Here is a 13,500-nt window from a genome sequence, read left to right on the forward strand (position 1 = left end):
CACAAAATGGTGGCTTTCAAATGAGAACATGAAGACGTCAGGGCTATGTGTCCCTCTGCTGTTTTCCAAGCTTTATGGATATCACTTTTCTTGCTATAGAAAAATGGGCAGTGAGTCGCAGACAAGTCAACTGCTATGGTGGCAGAAAGGGCTGGATCTTGTATAGTGCTTAAGAATGCATCCTTTTGAAGGATGAAGTACATTGATTACGGTGATATTTACTTCCAAGTAAACATGTGTTGGATTGAGCTGTGAGGAGGGCTGGAACAAAGAGACCTTGTCAGCCCATAACATTTGTGCTCAGAGATCTTCATTGGCTATTGATTTGCTACTGTGCCAAGTTCCAGGTGCCACTATTAGCATATACAGTGGTACCTCAGGTTAAGTACTTAATTCGTTCCGGAGGTCCGTACTTAACCTGAAACTGTTCTTAACCTGAAGCACCACTTTAGCTAATGGGGCCTCCTGCTGCCACCGCGCCACCGGAGCACGATTTCTGTTCTCATCCTGAAGCAAAGTTCTTAACCTGAAGCACTATTTCTGGGTTAGTGGAGTCTGTAACCTGAAGCGTATGTAACCTGAAGCATATGTAACCCGAGGTACCACTGTAAAGCCCTTAACAACTTGGGACCAGTTTACAGATGAGATTGCCTTATCCCACAGGTGCCCACTTGACCCCTTCAGTCGGTGAAATTGGCACTACTACAGATGCCACATAATACCTAATCCACCTTTGCAAGAACTCGATTGTTTAGCGTTCTCCCTGCCTTTCGAGATCAAGTAGGCGTTTTCAGTGTACTCTTTTAGAAACCTGCTAAAACAAGCCTATCCAGATGCTTAGAAAGTCCAGGTAATTTTAAGGTGTTTTAGTATTTTAACTTTTGTATGTTTGTTGTGGATTTCTCTCTCTCTCTTTTTTGTAAACTGCTTTGAGGTTTTTCAGAGTGTATAAATTTCATGAAGTAAATAAATAAAGCCCACAGAACAACACACCCTTTTACAGAATGGGTGGCTAGTTTTCCCAGCAGCTAGTTTTCTTTAAGAGGTGCAGAGTTAAATGTGCTTCGAATGAAAAGGCAGTGGTTGAACTGGGTTTGTTGCAGAACGACTAGGAAAATGTTATTTACCGGTATGTTTGGATATTTGAAAATAATAACAAGACATGCCGGGGGTGGGGTGCAGTTGGGGGTGGAGGGGGAATCTGAGATCAATAGTGCAATGCTCTTTATATGTATTCAGAAGTAAGACTTCTGCATGAGTATTTTGCAGCTCGCAAAATGACAGATGCCATTTGTTAAGCATTTGTTGCAATACTTACCTATTAGGACCTTTCCTTTTTAAAGTCAGACATATTTAAAGTTGAAGTCAAATCATATTCTGGTTTCTTTTGCCCTTGGCTTCAGAACAGTATGTTTAGGTAAGGTTATCTTTATTTTATTACAATATTTTGCTTAATATACCTTAGGGAATACCATATGAGAGAAATATTTCTGTCTGCGGCATGTAAAATTACTTTTGTCACTACTAATTGTTAGGTTCTTTGGATACGGTGCTTAGTCTTAGCTTGGTTATATTTCTCTTAAACAGAATTAATATACGAGCACAAACTCGCTTCTGCTGAAATCGCAAAGCATAATTTACTTATGAGACAGTAAGGACAGTAAGCCCACTGAACTTGCATTAGAAGTTCCTAAAGAAAAGATCTAAAAATAAGTACATCTGAAGGATTCAAAGGAAAAAGGCTTGCTTTAAATATAATTACAATATAATTAAAAATAATATAAAAGCATTCTGGATTTAAACATTTTTCCACACAGGAAGGAGGATGAGCCTTGCCTTCTTTTGAAATAATACAGAATGTCAGGTCAAGAAATCTTTTAGCACCTTAACTTGACATTTCACTTTGGTCATTGAATTTAGCAAATGAAGCACCAAAGTAATCAGCTGACAATGAATCTCAAATGAATTGCGATTAAACACCAGAATTTCTGACAAACTCAGATTATCGAGGGTTTCCTTCTAATTATGTGCTGAACACAATCCTTGAAGATTTCAAACTTTGGAAAGTGTGATTCATGTTGCACACACCACATTGTAAACACACTTTGTTCAAGCAACTAAGTCGTATGTTCATTGCACAGACATCTTGCAAAGCTTGGCAAAAGCACCCAGAAAATACTGCAGACAGCTTGCACCATATGCCAAGAACCAGGCCATTAGTCCAGCATTGCAGGTAATATACAGGTGCATGTGCTGAGGACTGGAGTATCACAGCAATTTTTTCAGCAGTGTGCAGCAAGACTTAATGTTTTGATTATAGCAGGAAACAGTCTACTTTATTCATGTTCATTGTCCAAATCTGCCTCAGGCTCCACTTTCAAATCCTTCTCAGGTATGAAGAGACCATGTAAGTCCAGGTGCAGATCTGTCTTGACCATGGCCCGAGCTATTTCCTTGAACGTTTTGGCATCCAGTATCAGCAGGAAAGGTGGCTTCTGGGGATCTGACGTTACGATGGGTGACAAGATGATACCTAAAGTTGCAACAGAATATATGCTAAAACAGATTTTCCTGAAATATGGCTTTTTTTTTTTTAAGAAGATGGGGCAGTGGGGGCATGGAATGGATATTAATTTATGCTTAACTTTTGGAGCTTGCCCTGGCACAGGGAGTTAATAGTTTCCTACTAAACTGCAATGAAAAAGAAAGCACTGTTGCTGCATGGAAGAAATAGCCTGCTGGCCGCTTAAAAAGCAAAAGAATTAACTGGAAACAAGCTAACTGTTATTTGATGGAAAAATCTGAATGGTCACTTTAATGGAGTACGTAATGTTAACACGAGAATGCAATGGCTTATTTGATATGATTTTATATGCCCTGCATTGTTTTCTTCACTACTGATACTCTCTTGTTTGTTTTTCTTATATGTAGCATGCCTGTATGATTTCAGTATTATAAAATTACAATAAAAACATACTCCCCAAGTAAAGAAACTGGAGAGGCCATAGCTCAGTAATAGAGCACCTTCTTTGGATGCAAAAGCCTGTATGTTCAGCTCCTGGTATCTCCAGTTAAAAAGAGAGCAGGTGACTGGGAAGACCCCTCTTTTCCCAAGACCCTGGAGATCAGCTGCCAGTCAGTTGACAGCCCTGAGGGAGATGGGCAAGTGGTGTAAGGCAGGTTCTTTTTCTGTTATAGCTGTGCTTGTTGTGTTGATATAAACTAATTCTTTTTTAAAAAATAAATCCTATGTATTATTATTGTTGTCCCTTAGCCTAACATATCACAGAGCTGTTATTATGTTGATAAAATGGGAGAAAGCCAAATACATCACCCTGAGCTTCTTGAAAGATGTGCAGGGCACACGTGACAAATAAATGCAATGGGGACAGTTGACAAAGGAAAGTGACATGTGTCAAAAGCCGCAATGTGTGGATGTCAAGATTCCCAATTAAGTCAGCATTACCACAAGGATATAATGGTTCCGTGCTTCTTGGAATGGTTTCTCAACATGTGTGCAAATGCTGAGCACTCACTTAAGCAGGAATGTAGCCCAGATTATAAAGACTTGTTTTCAGACTACATTAGCCAACATGCCATGGACTAAGTGAGTCATTGACAAGCCTGCAAAGTTTAAATCCAAAGAGTTGCATCCTGGGACATTATGGTGAAGGGTAGGAAAGAAATTTGAATTAATAATAATAATAATAATACTTTATAATATTACTTAGGAGATTTGAACCCATGCAAAGTTAATGGCACACATTATTATTATTATTATTATTATTATTATTATTATTATTATGTGTTACTGTAGTGGTTTTCAAACTCTCTAGCTTCAGGGGCACTTTGTCTGGCAAAGAACCCATTGCTCATTCCAGCACATTCCAGGGATTGTTCACCCTGATAAGCTTCCAAGGATCAGTTTTGCTTGAAAACTGAAGTTACTGAAATAGGTAGAGAAACTATTAACTATGACTTATAATCTTGAGCAGGAACTTTTGTTTATTAAACTGGATGTTCTCACATCTCCATCAATACATCAAAAAGCTCCTATGTTGAGGTTTTGTTGGTTTTCAAACATTTACCATGTAATCAGTTAAATGAATATATAATTAAAAGGCAGATATTGTCCATTAAAATATATTCAATTAGTTAACAGCCTTATTTACTTATAGCATATATTTATGTCTTGCTCCTATCTGCAGTTTTTCCAAAACAGAACTGGCAGAGTGTGATGAAACAACTGCTGTTGTGTTTGCTGAGTCTGCTGTTTAGCTTAGACAAAACAGCCTTAATCTCCAGGACTATTACACAGTTTAAGACGGGGCCCTTTGATGATAAGCCATTCCAATAGGCTGCATGAAAGATCCATTGTACACGCCTCTGTGCCTGTCAAGGCAAAATGTAGCTTTGCTTTGTTCTGAGTTGTGCATTGCCAGTGGATAAGTGAGTTGCATTGTCGAGAAATTTCTACTGGTGATACAAACAAGGTTTAGGGGCTGTTATGGAAGGATGACATCTGCCAATCTAGTCATTAAAAATCCAGTTCTCCATTTGGAGTAGGCACCTTAGTACCTACCCCAGTACCTTAGTAACTGCTCATAAATTCAACACTTCCAATTTGAAAGAATATCAGGTAAATCCATCTGCCTCAGATTCTGGACACTCACTAACTTGCAAGACTGGAAGATAGATTTCCTCTCCTGCACCTAAGAGTTGGTGGCTACTCATCATGTTGGTTATATACTGCTTCCAGGAACAGAGGCAACATGTCTCTGAATACCAGGTCCTATCTGCACTATACCTTAATACAGTTTGTACTTTTGGCATGATGACCAACATATTTTAACAAATAAATCTGCCTGGCTCTTGAGTTGGGGTTGTGTTTAGTGGTTTCTTGTTTGGCAGGGGGTTGTTGCTGTTATTATTATTTTTTAGTATCTTTATTTTTAGATATTAGGATTTATGTGGAAATTATTTCAGTTTGGTTGTGCACTTTTTGATGTGTTTTATTTATTGTTTATGACCTTTGTTATATTTGTAATATTCCCCCCCCCCCCATGTTGTAAGCCGCCTTGAGCATGGTCTTAACTATAAAAAGGCAGCATACCGATAAAATGATGTATGTATGCATTTGTGATTCCAGCAGAATTTGAGCAGTTTCTTCTCCCACAACAAAACCAGAGAGATAGAAAGGGAGAGAGAAAGCTGGCTGTCTAGTCACTGGTTTTGCAGGTTTCTGTAATACTCCCAAAGCCTCCCAAACTTGTTTGACCAGAGACAGCAGCAGGATAATAAATGAGCATCTACATCACAGTAAGGTAAACAAGGCCTGTATTATACTACCTTCAAATCCCTTTTTAAAAACTGTTTGCCTCCATTCCTGGTAAAAGCAGCTTCTTAAAGCCTGTTCTATTTGTGAAAGAGAAAGACTTTAAATAAAAATATTGTTTTTTTACGACTAATGAAATCCCATTCCCTTTAAAATGGGTCTAAACTTTCGCAAATCTTCACACTTTCCCTCATTAGAACCATCATGTCATTTACCATCATCTTCCTCTTTGGCATTAGGACTAGGAACAAAGATTGGTTCAGCTGGCCAGCAATGTTCTTCCTCCCAGTGAAGTGCCGTCTTCGTCAGAGTGTCAACTTTAACTACCTAGGTGAACAAAGAAGAGGGGAAATGCATTCTTATGATAGAATTCTTCAAATATTTTCCTGATTTAGATTTGCATGCCTCCCCAAAATAAAATCAATCCCCATTCCAACTGCCTGACTCAGAGGGAGGGATGCTGCAGCAAATCCTCACCCCCTTCAACGTGTCTGGGGACAACTGAGGAAGACGTGAGACAGCAACGACTTATCAGTTGGCCTGGCTGGAAGCTACTACCATTTTGTTTCTCCCCTCCCAGCTCATGTATTTTGCTCTTTCTTTTCCCCATTTTTATTTATATTGTGTCTATTAGATTATAAGTCATGATTTTAAACTGTGACCTACCCTGAGCAGAAATGGGGTATATACAGGTAGTAAATAAAATATATAGTTTCTTTAAATATATTTATTATTGTTTTAATATTTCATTGTGAGTCACCTTGAAAAGATTTATATCCTGAAAGGTGAGATTAAAATTACGATTGTAAAAAAAATCAAACAACATACTCACTTAACTTTTCTGTCCAACATCCCCATTTATTATTATTATTATTATTATTATTATTATTGATTCAGATTCACATTCAAAAGTGAACCTACCTAATTTGCACTTCCTGAAGCAATGCATGAACTGAAACATAAGCATCCTTCAAAGTTTGCACTTTTCTGAATTTTGCAATGCAGTTCTCAAGCCAAGTAATGTGTACAAAAATGCACATACTGGGGTAATATGTGCATGAAATTGCATATATTACATACAAAAATGCATTATATTTGGGGAAACTGCTTCCCCAAAATGTGTGTATTATTTTTATTAAGGCAAAATTGCACATAACGTGTCAATTAGACGAAATTTGAACTAAAATGCTGATGAATTTTCATGAGGACTTTAAAAATACACACACTCACAATTGAAAATTGAGTTGGACATGTGGGGAATTGAATTTAAGATTGGAAAAATGGGAAACTGAGAGAAATGGAAATTGACAGATTTGCCCATCCCTAGATATTATATGTAGACAGAGTACGGCTGCCATATATCTGGATTTCCCCCGACATTACTGGGATTTCAAAGGCAGAACTGATGTTTGGGAGGAATTTCCGAAAGGCAGAACTTTGTCCTGGATCTTAGGCAAGTCAATTGAAAAATTGCATTAAAAAAAAAAAGCTCAACAATTTTGGGGGTGTCCTGGTTCGTACTTTTTGAACTATGGCAATGCTAAGATGGAGTCTAGAATACAGGATATGGTCCTGACATATGGATATTACTTCATGGTCCCACTTCCGTATCTCTGGCTTGATCAATAATTATGGAATGAAAGTCACATTTCATGCAACTTTCCAGAGTTGCCAAAATAACTTGGAAAACCTTTGAACTCTGGGTCAGATTTGCTGCTGAAAAAGGAAGCATAGCTGCCAAGTGTCCCTTGTTTGAAGGGACAGTCCCTTATTCCAGCGCCATGTCCCGCTGCTGTCCCTTATTGATGGGTCCCTTAAATGATGTCCCTTAAATTTCAAAGGAAGCAGCTCCTCTCCCTCCCTCCCTGCTGGCCAGAGAGGAGGGAGGCTCCAACTGTGTTGCTTGGCTGTGTTGCTCACCCAATAAGAAGTCTAAGAACGACTGGGGGGTGGAGCTTGCATGCCTTGTGTGTGGCTAGTTAATGCAAGCTGAGGGGTTTTTTGAATGCTGGACGCCATTTTGTTGCACGTGCTGCTGCAAACTTTGCAGTGCAAAGCCAAGCCAGGGAGCCATCTTAAGTTGAGGCTGCATAGGCCTTGTGGTGCATGTGATTCAGATTCTATTCAGTTGAACCTCTGGTTACAAAGTTGGTTGGACAGTGTTCTCAAAGCTACCAGCATGAGTTTGACCAGACTGCAGGAGGACAGGAAGACTGGAGTGCCTGGAACAGGTGAGGCTGCAGGTCCCTTATTTTGGCTGCTGGTCCCTTATTTTCAAATCTGTAAATTGACAGCTATGAAAGGAAGTTTCTTCTCAGCTGTTTTCACCCTATTGTCCTCCTTGACCTTAACTCAGGAAGAAGCAACAGCCTTAATTAAGGGTTAACAAAACATGCATGTCAAGCAAATTTAATTCAGGGCCCTTTGGTTGTTGCTAAAGCTGTGATCTATGTATATAATTGTGTTAGGTGGCATCATCAATTACAAGAGAAAGAAAATAGGCCACGGACAATAGAAATGGACGTGATTCAGTGAAGCATCTAAAGCAAGGGTGGGGGACCTGTGGCCTTCCAGATGTTGTTGGACGACAGCTCTCATCATCCTTGACCAATGGCCATGCTTTCTGGGGCTGATGGGAGCTGGACTCCAAAATCTGCACAGGTTCCCCACCTTGAATCTAAAGCACTTCTGTGGAGAACTTGAAAGGAAGGAGATGCCACCTCCTCCTTAGGCAGCTTATTTCAAACACTGCTGTGCTTGTACTTAGCTCCCTGGCCTGCAAATGGCAGTCGGAGTATCTTGCAAAGTTGTAGGTCAGAGGAAAGGTAACCTTAGCTTTAAACAGATTTTGTTTAAATAATAAAGTCAGTTTAATGTTTATTGGCATTGCACAATGACATGTTATAAGAGGAAGTGTGCTTTTAGACAGCATACCTGTGTGGGAACTGGACTCCATTTAACCTCTGTGGCATAGATATATCTGTACTTTTTGCCATTGTAGTCATAATTGATGCGAGGCAGCTCTATTCCTGCAAGGGAAGTAGAACAATTTGTACTCATAAACAACAAGAGGTAAACAGAATCACTGCTGATATACGGGTAAATATATCTAAAGAGACTATAGTACTGAATACAGTAAGACTGACTTCCTGTGTAATCCCTCTGGGAGCTGGTCATGTCTGCAACTGTGATCATATCTGGAGTCAAGTTCCTAGAGCATGGGTATCAACATGGCATCCTCAAAATGTTGTTGGACTCCAACAGCCATTTTCCATGGCATTTGGCCATGCTGTCTGGAACTAATGGAAGGGCACCATGTTAGCTAGCCCTGTCCTATAAGGTCGCTAATCATTTCAATGGGCATTCCACAAGGAAGGTGGTGGAATATTTTCAAGCACAGTCATATTTTATAGAAATTATGAGACTTAGAAGATGCAATGGCCTCTCACCTTCATATAGTAATTCAGGCTGACAGTAGATGCTTCCATCTTTTTCCTTCACCGCAGTTGCAGTGGTGGATGGGAGCTGGACCAAATTCGAGCCTACTTCTGCCTCCTGAAAGAAAGACATAGTGCAAAGGGTGCATTTCCAGTGCCAAATGAATACAGAGGAACCAAGGAAGCTTGTAAAATTTGCACTAGGATGTATTTCATAGTATAAAACAGCTCACAAAATTATGAATTGGGATGAGAAGCAACTTGGCTGCAACAAGGCCAATTTCAAACACAGAGATGGGTTATTCTTTAGTAAACCCAATGAGAACTGAGCATGCACAGTAACCATGGAATGCTGAGTGTCACCTGAAAAAGAGAATATAAACTGACCTGAACCCTACACTCATCATCTGAACCCCTTCTTCATTTTTTTTAAAAAAATATTTATTGAAATTTTACAGACAAAAGAAAATTACAGAATAAGAAAAGAAAAAGAAAAAGAAAAAGAAAGAAGATACAAAAATGCAAAGAAAAATACAAAATACATGAAGAAATAAAAAACAATTAAAAAACAAATCAATCTCTTCGTATCTTATATTTCAATTACTTGTTTCCTGACCTCCTCACACCTCCCTTTTTTGTATTCCAGTTCACATAGTTAATTCAGCAAATCCTTTCCCTCTTTGTATTTATCTTAATTCTATATCTTAACATATTATAACTTTATATTTTCATCTAATTATCAGTCCATTTTTACATATTCTTTTTAACCTTATTGCTAAAGCCACTTCATTTCAATCCAACATCATTTTAGCATTCATTAATTTTACAATGTTTCTGCAAATAGTCTTTAAACTTCTTCCAATCTTCTTCCACCAACTCTTCTCCCTGGTCTCGGATTCTGCCAGTCATTTCCGCCAATTCCATATAGTCTATCACTTTCATCTGCCATTCTTCCAAGGTGGGTAGATCTTGTGTCTTCCAATACTTTGCGATGAGAATTCTTGCTGCTGTTGTTGCATACATAAAGAAAGTTCTGTCCTTCTTTGGAACCAATTGGCCGACCATGCCCAGTAGAAAGGCCTCTGGTTTCTTCAGGAAGGTATATTTAAATACCTTTTTCATTTCATTATAGATCATCTCCCAGAAAGCCTTAATCCTTGGGCACGTCCACCAAAGGTGAAAGAATGTACCTTCATTTTCTTTACATTTCCAACACTTATTATCAGGCAAATGATAAATTTTTGCAAGCTTGACTGGTGTCATGTACCACCTATATATCATTTTCATAATATTCTCTCTTAAGGCATTACATGCCGTAAATTTCATACCGCTGAACCCCTTCTTCATGTGCCCCCTCCCCAAGAGAGTGGCAACACAAGAAAGGGCCTTTTCTGCAGTGGCTCCCCATTTGTGGAATGCTCTCCCCAGGGAGGCTTGCCTGGCACCATTATTATATATCTTTAGGTGCCAGGCAAAACCTTTCCTCTATAACCAGACCTTTGGCCTTTAACTATTTAAGTGGGTGGGATATTTTTAATGTAATTCTCTTTCCTTTTTGGTTTTAATGTACCTATGTAGGGTTTATTATCTGGTTGGTTGTAAGTAGCTTTGGGTTGTCCTAGGCAAGATAAGTGACTTAATAATAATAATAATAATAATAATAATAATAATTGTAATGATGATGAAATTGGGTCTGGGATGGAGATGGAATGGCTTGCTGGAGGGAGGGCCCTGGCTGGCTAGAGAGCACTCTGAACAGGAGCATACTTATTGAGAGATGATAATACATCAAGACAGTGTGCTGCAGGATCCACTTGCCATAGTATAAAAGATTTGAAGGCATTGAGATTTGCTATGCAGATTTTTAAGGGAAAATACTAAAAACAGTTCACTTTGGCCAAACCCCCCCCCCGCCACCTTTCATTCTTTACAGATCAGGAAGGAAGAAAAATATCGAGGGCAACAACTGATGCAATCTCAGTTATTAGTACAGAGCTGTGTTTTCATAGCATTAGTATAGCCCTGTTTCAAAGGCGTAGCAAGGAACACTGTCTCAGCCATTCCACAGTGCGGCAGGCCTAAACTTGTCAGACAGGTTGATGGGCAGAATGTGTTGTCCCTACAAAACAACAATGTAATAAAGACAAGGCAGTTCCAGGACTGCTTCAGATGTGATGGGATTCTTGACACAGGTACCACTTCCCTGTTGGAAATCATGTTTATGTCACATGAGAGCTGGCAGTTAAGACTGTGAACTGGGAAGTCCCCAGGGCAAACCTTACTACAGCTGTGAACTCACTTGGTGACCTCAGTGGTACCATGGGAGGTGGAAGGGAGAAGTCCAGGGCTCCACTCAGTAGAAAGAGCACGAGGGTCCCAAAGCCCACTTGGGTGGCTTCGTACATTTTAAACAAAGCAGAATAGAAACATAGAAAGCTGTCTTATATGATGTCAGGCCCATCTAGACATCTAAACTGGCAGTGCCTCAGAAAGGGGACATTCCCAACACTGCCTGAAGATTCTTGGGATTGAACTGGAACTTTCTGCATGCAAGGCAGATGCTGTATCAACATCTAAAGTGGGGTAGCAATAAGGCCATTAAACCCTGAGTCTAAAATTACCAAACTGCACCATCATCTCTTATATCCCTCCATCTACAATTTTATAATAATGCTGGTTGACCTTACAGGGGTGTTTTGAAAGCTACGTTACATAGTATTTCGGAGCTCTGCAGTTGGGTCTTGGGAGCTCCACAAAAGAACTCACAGAGGACTACAGGTTTGCCACTCCTGGTCTAAATCTTTGTCCTCCTACTTCAGCCCTAATCTGACTCCTCCTCTTGCTTGAAAGAGGAAGTGCTGTAGCTCAGGAGTAAGGCATCAGCTTTGTGTGCAGAAGGTCCCAGGTTCAATCCTTGACATCTCCTGGTAGGCTGGGAACATCCCCCATCTGAAATCCTGGAGAGATACTGTCAGCCAGTGTAGACAGAACTGAGCTAGATGGTTCAATGGCCTGATTTATACCGAATAGGACAGCTTCCTATGTTCTGATGAAATTGGTACTAGCTGCATAGAGGAAAATGTACAAGTTTGTGTACAGCTTCAGTGGGAGGGGATTTAATACAGGAAACCAGCTCAGAGGCAAAGGGTTAGACTTCTCTACTCCCACCTCAATCCAATTAACCCCTGCCTCCAGATACTTTTTAAGAAACACAAAATTGCAGGGCATTCCGGTCTTGCAACCGCCACGCAACATGCAGTTTGATCCTGGCGATAATAAATGCTGATAAATTTTGGTGAAGTGTTTTGCACTCCCTCAAGTACTATAATAAATGCTATGTAGTATTACACCATTGGTATTTATTTTGCTATTCAGATGCATAGGCACATGTAATAGATGTTGCAACCACCCTTGGTTGCCACAGCCCACTGAGGTTCCCCAGCGCATATACATGCAGCTAAACAGACACATGTGCATTTGTTATGCACAAGCCACTCCCATGCCGGTGCCCCACTCGCCACTCTTCAGAAACATGAAGAAATACATTTCAAGTTACCTTAGAATTAACCAAAATGTGATCTTATTCCCCCTCCTCATTCTTATACAAATGGGATCTGATTCTGAATAAACAATTTAGAAATAATGGGCAGTGTTTTCATGAACATACCTCACATTGCATTCACTTAAACTCATGTTTTTAAAAATAAATCTGTTTTCTGGTGTATTTAGTTGCAGTGTGCAATGCAGCCGGGTGACCTCTCAGAAAATGTAAATCCCAAGCAAAGTAGAGAAGGGTCACATCCATACTATAACATTGAAAGCACATGGCTTGCCCCAAAGAAACGTGGGAACTGTAGTCTACGCCTCATGGAGCTACAATTTCCAGCATTTTTAACAAACTACAGTTGTCAGGATTGGGGGGAGTAATAATGTGCTTTAAATGTATGGTATGGATGTGACCTTGAAAGAAAATGTGGCACAATGGACCGGCCCTGTTAAACAGGGCAAGGCGGATGCCTCAGGTAGTGGATGCTGAGTGGTGGAGGAAAGTGGCAACAGATGCCATCTATCCTTCCAGAGGCCCCTCCTTCGAGTCTTCTGCCTCCATTGGAGGACGGAGCTATGTGGGTCACATTTTGCACCTTCTCAACTAGGCTGCTGCCCTTAAGCACTGTGGCGGACATTGTCCCATTGCTAATGTTGGAGTAAGGTTGAACTACCATTCCGGTCAGCTTCTGAACCTGCAATGATGTTCATTGATGACTGTTGTCCATTGGGACTGGTAGATCAACAGGCAAGGAAGCCAGGAGTAGGTGGAGCCAGAGCCAATGAAAGGCGGAGCCAACTCTCCCCTCTGCTGAATTCTACAAGGGGCACCTCAGAGTAAGCTGCTGGGAAGTGCTGCCCACTGGACAGTGCACAAGTAAGGCAGGCATATAGGGGTTGGTTGAGGGTAGTCTGAAATTAGAAGGTCAATGTCCCATTAACCTCAATGGATCCGGCTCTAGTGATGGTGAGGCACACTCTTCCCTTCTTGATCCACCCCTCCCTGCACCTGCAGTTCACTTTTTAAAAATGGTTCATGCAGTTATGAATGTCATGGATAGTATGTTCCTAGTTTGGTGCTTATGGTGTTGAGACCTGGGAAGTGGGACCTGGGGCAGGAGGGAGTGGGAAAGAGTGGAGTTAGGATTTTGTGGGAGAAAAAGCCAGGCAAGAGAGACTGCA

General features: G+C 40.3%; 1 protein-coding gene across 1 annotated transcript in view; it reads right to left on the reverse strand.

Moving 5' to 3' along the window:
* Window positions 1-1,612: 1,612 nt before the first annotated feature.
* BCO1 (beta-carotene oxygenase 1) overlaps window positions 1,613-13,500 on the reverse strand; it is a 35,181-nt gene continuing 23,293 nt past the window's right edge. Inside the window, exons 8-11 of the mRNA XM_053399563.1 lie at window positions 8,785-8,890; window positions 8,270-8,364; window positions 5,551-5,662; window positions 1,613-2,533 (exon numbers count right to left, since the gene is read on the reverse strand). Coding sequence (XP_053255538.1) covers window positions 2,337-2,533; window positions 5,551-5,662; window positions 8,270-8,364; window positions 8,785-8,890 — 510 coding nt within the window. The 3' untranslated portion in view covers window positions 1,613-2,336. The remainder of the gene's footprint in view (window positions 2,534-5,550; window positions 5,663-8,269; window positions 8,365-8,784; window positions 8,891-13,500) is intronic.

Source organism: Podarcis raffonei, chromosome 8 (genome assembly GCF_027172205.1).
Source record: "Podarcis raffonei isolate rPodRaf1 chromosome 8, rPodRaf1.pri, whole genome shotgun sequence".
NCBI lineage: Eukaryota > Metazoa > Chordata > Lepidosauria > Squamata > Lacertidae > Podarcis > Podarcis raffonei.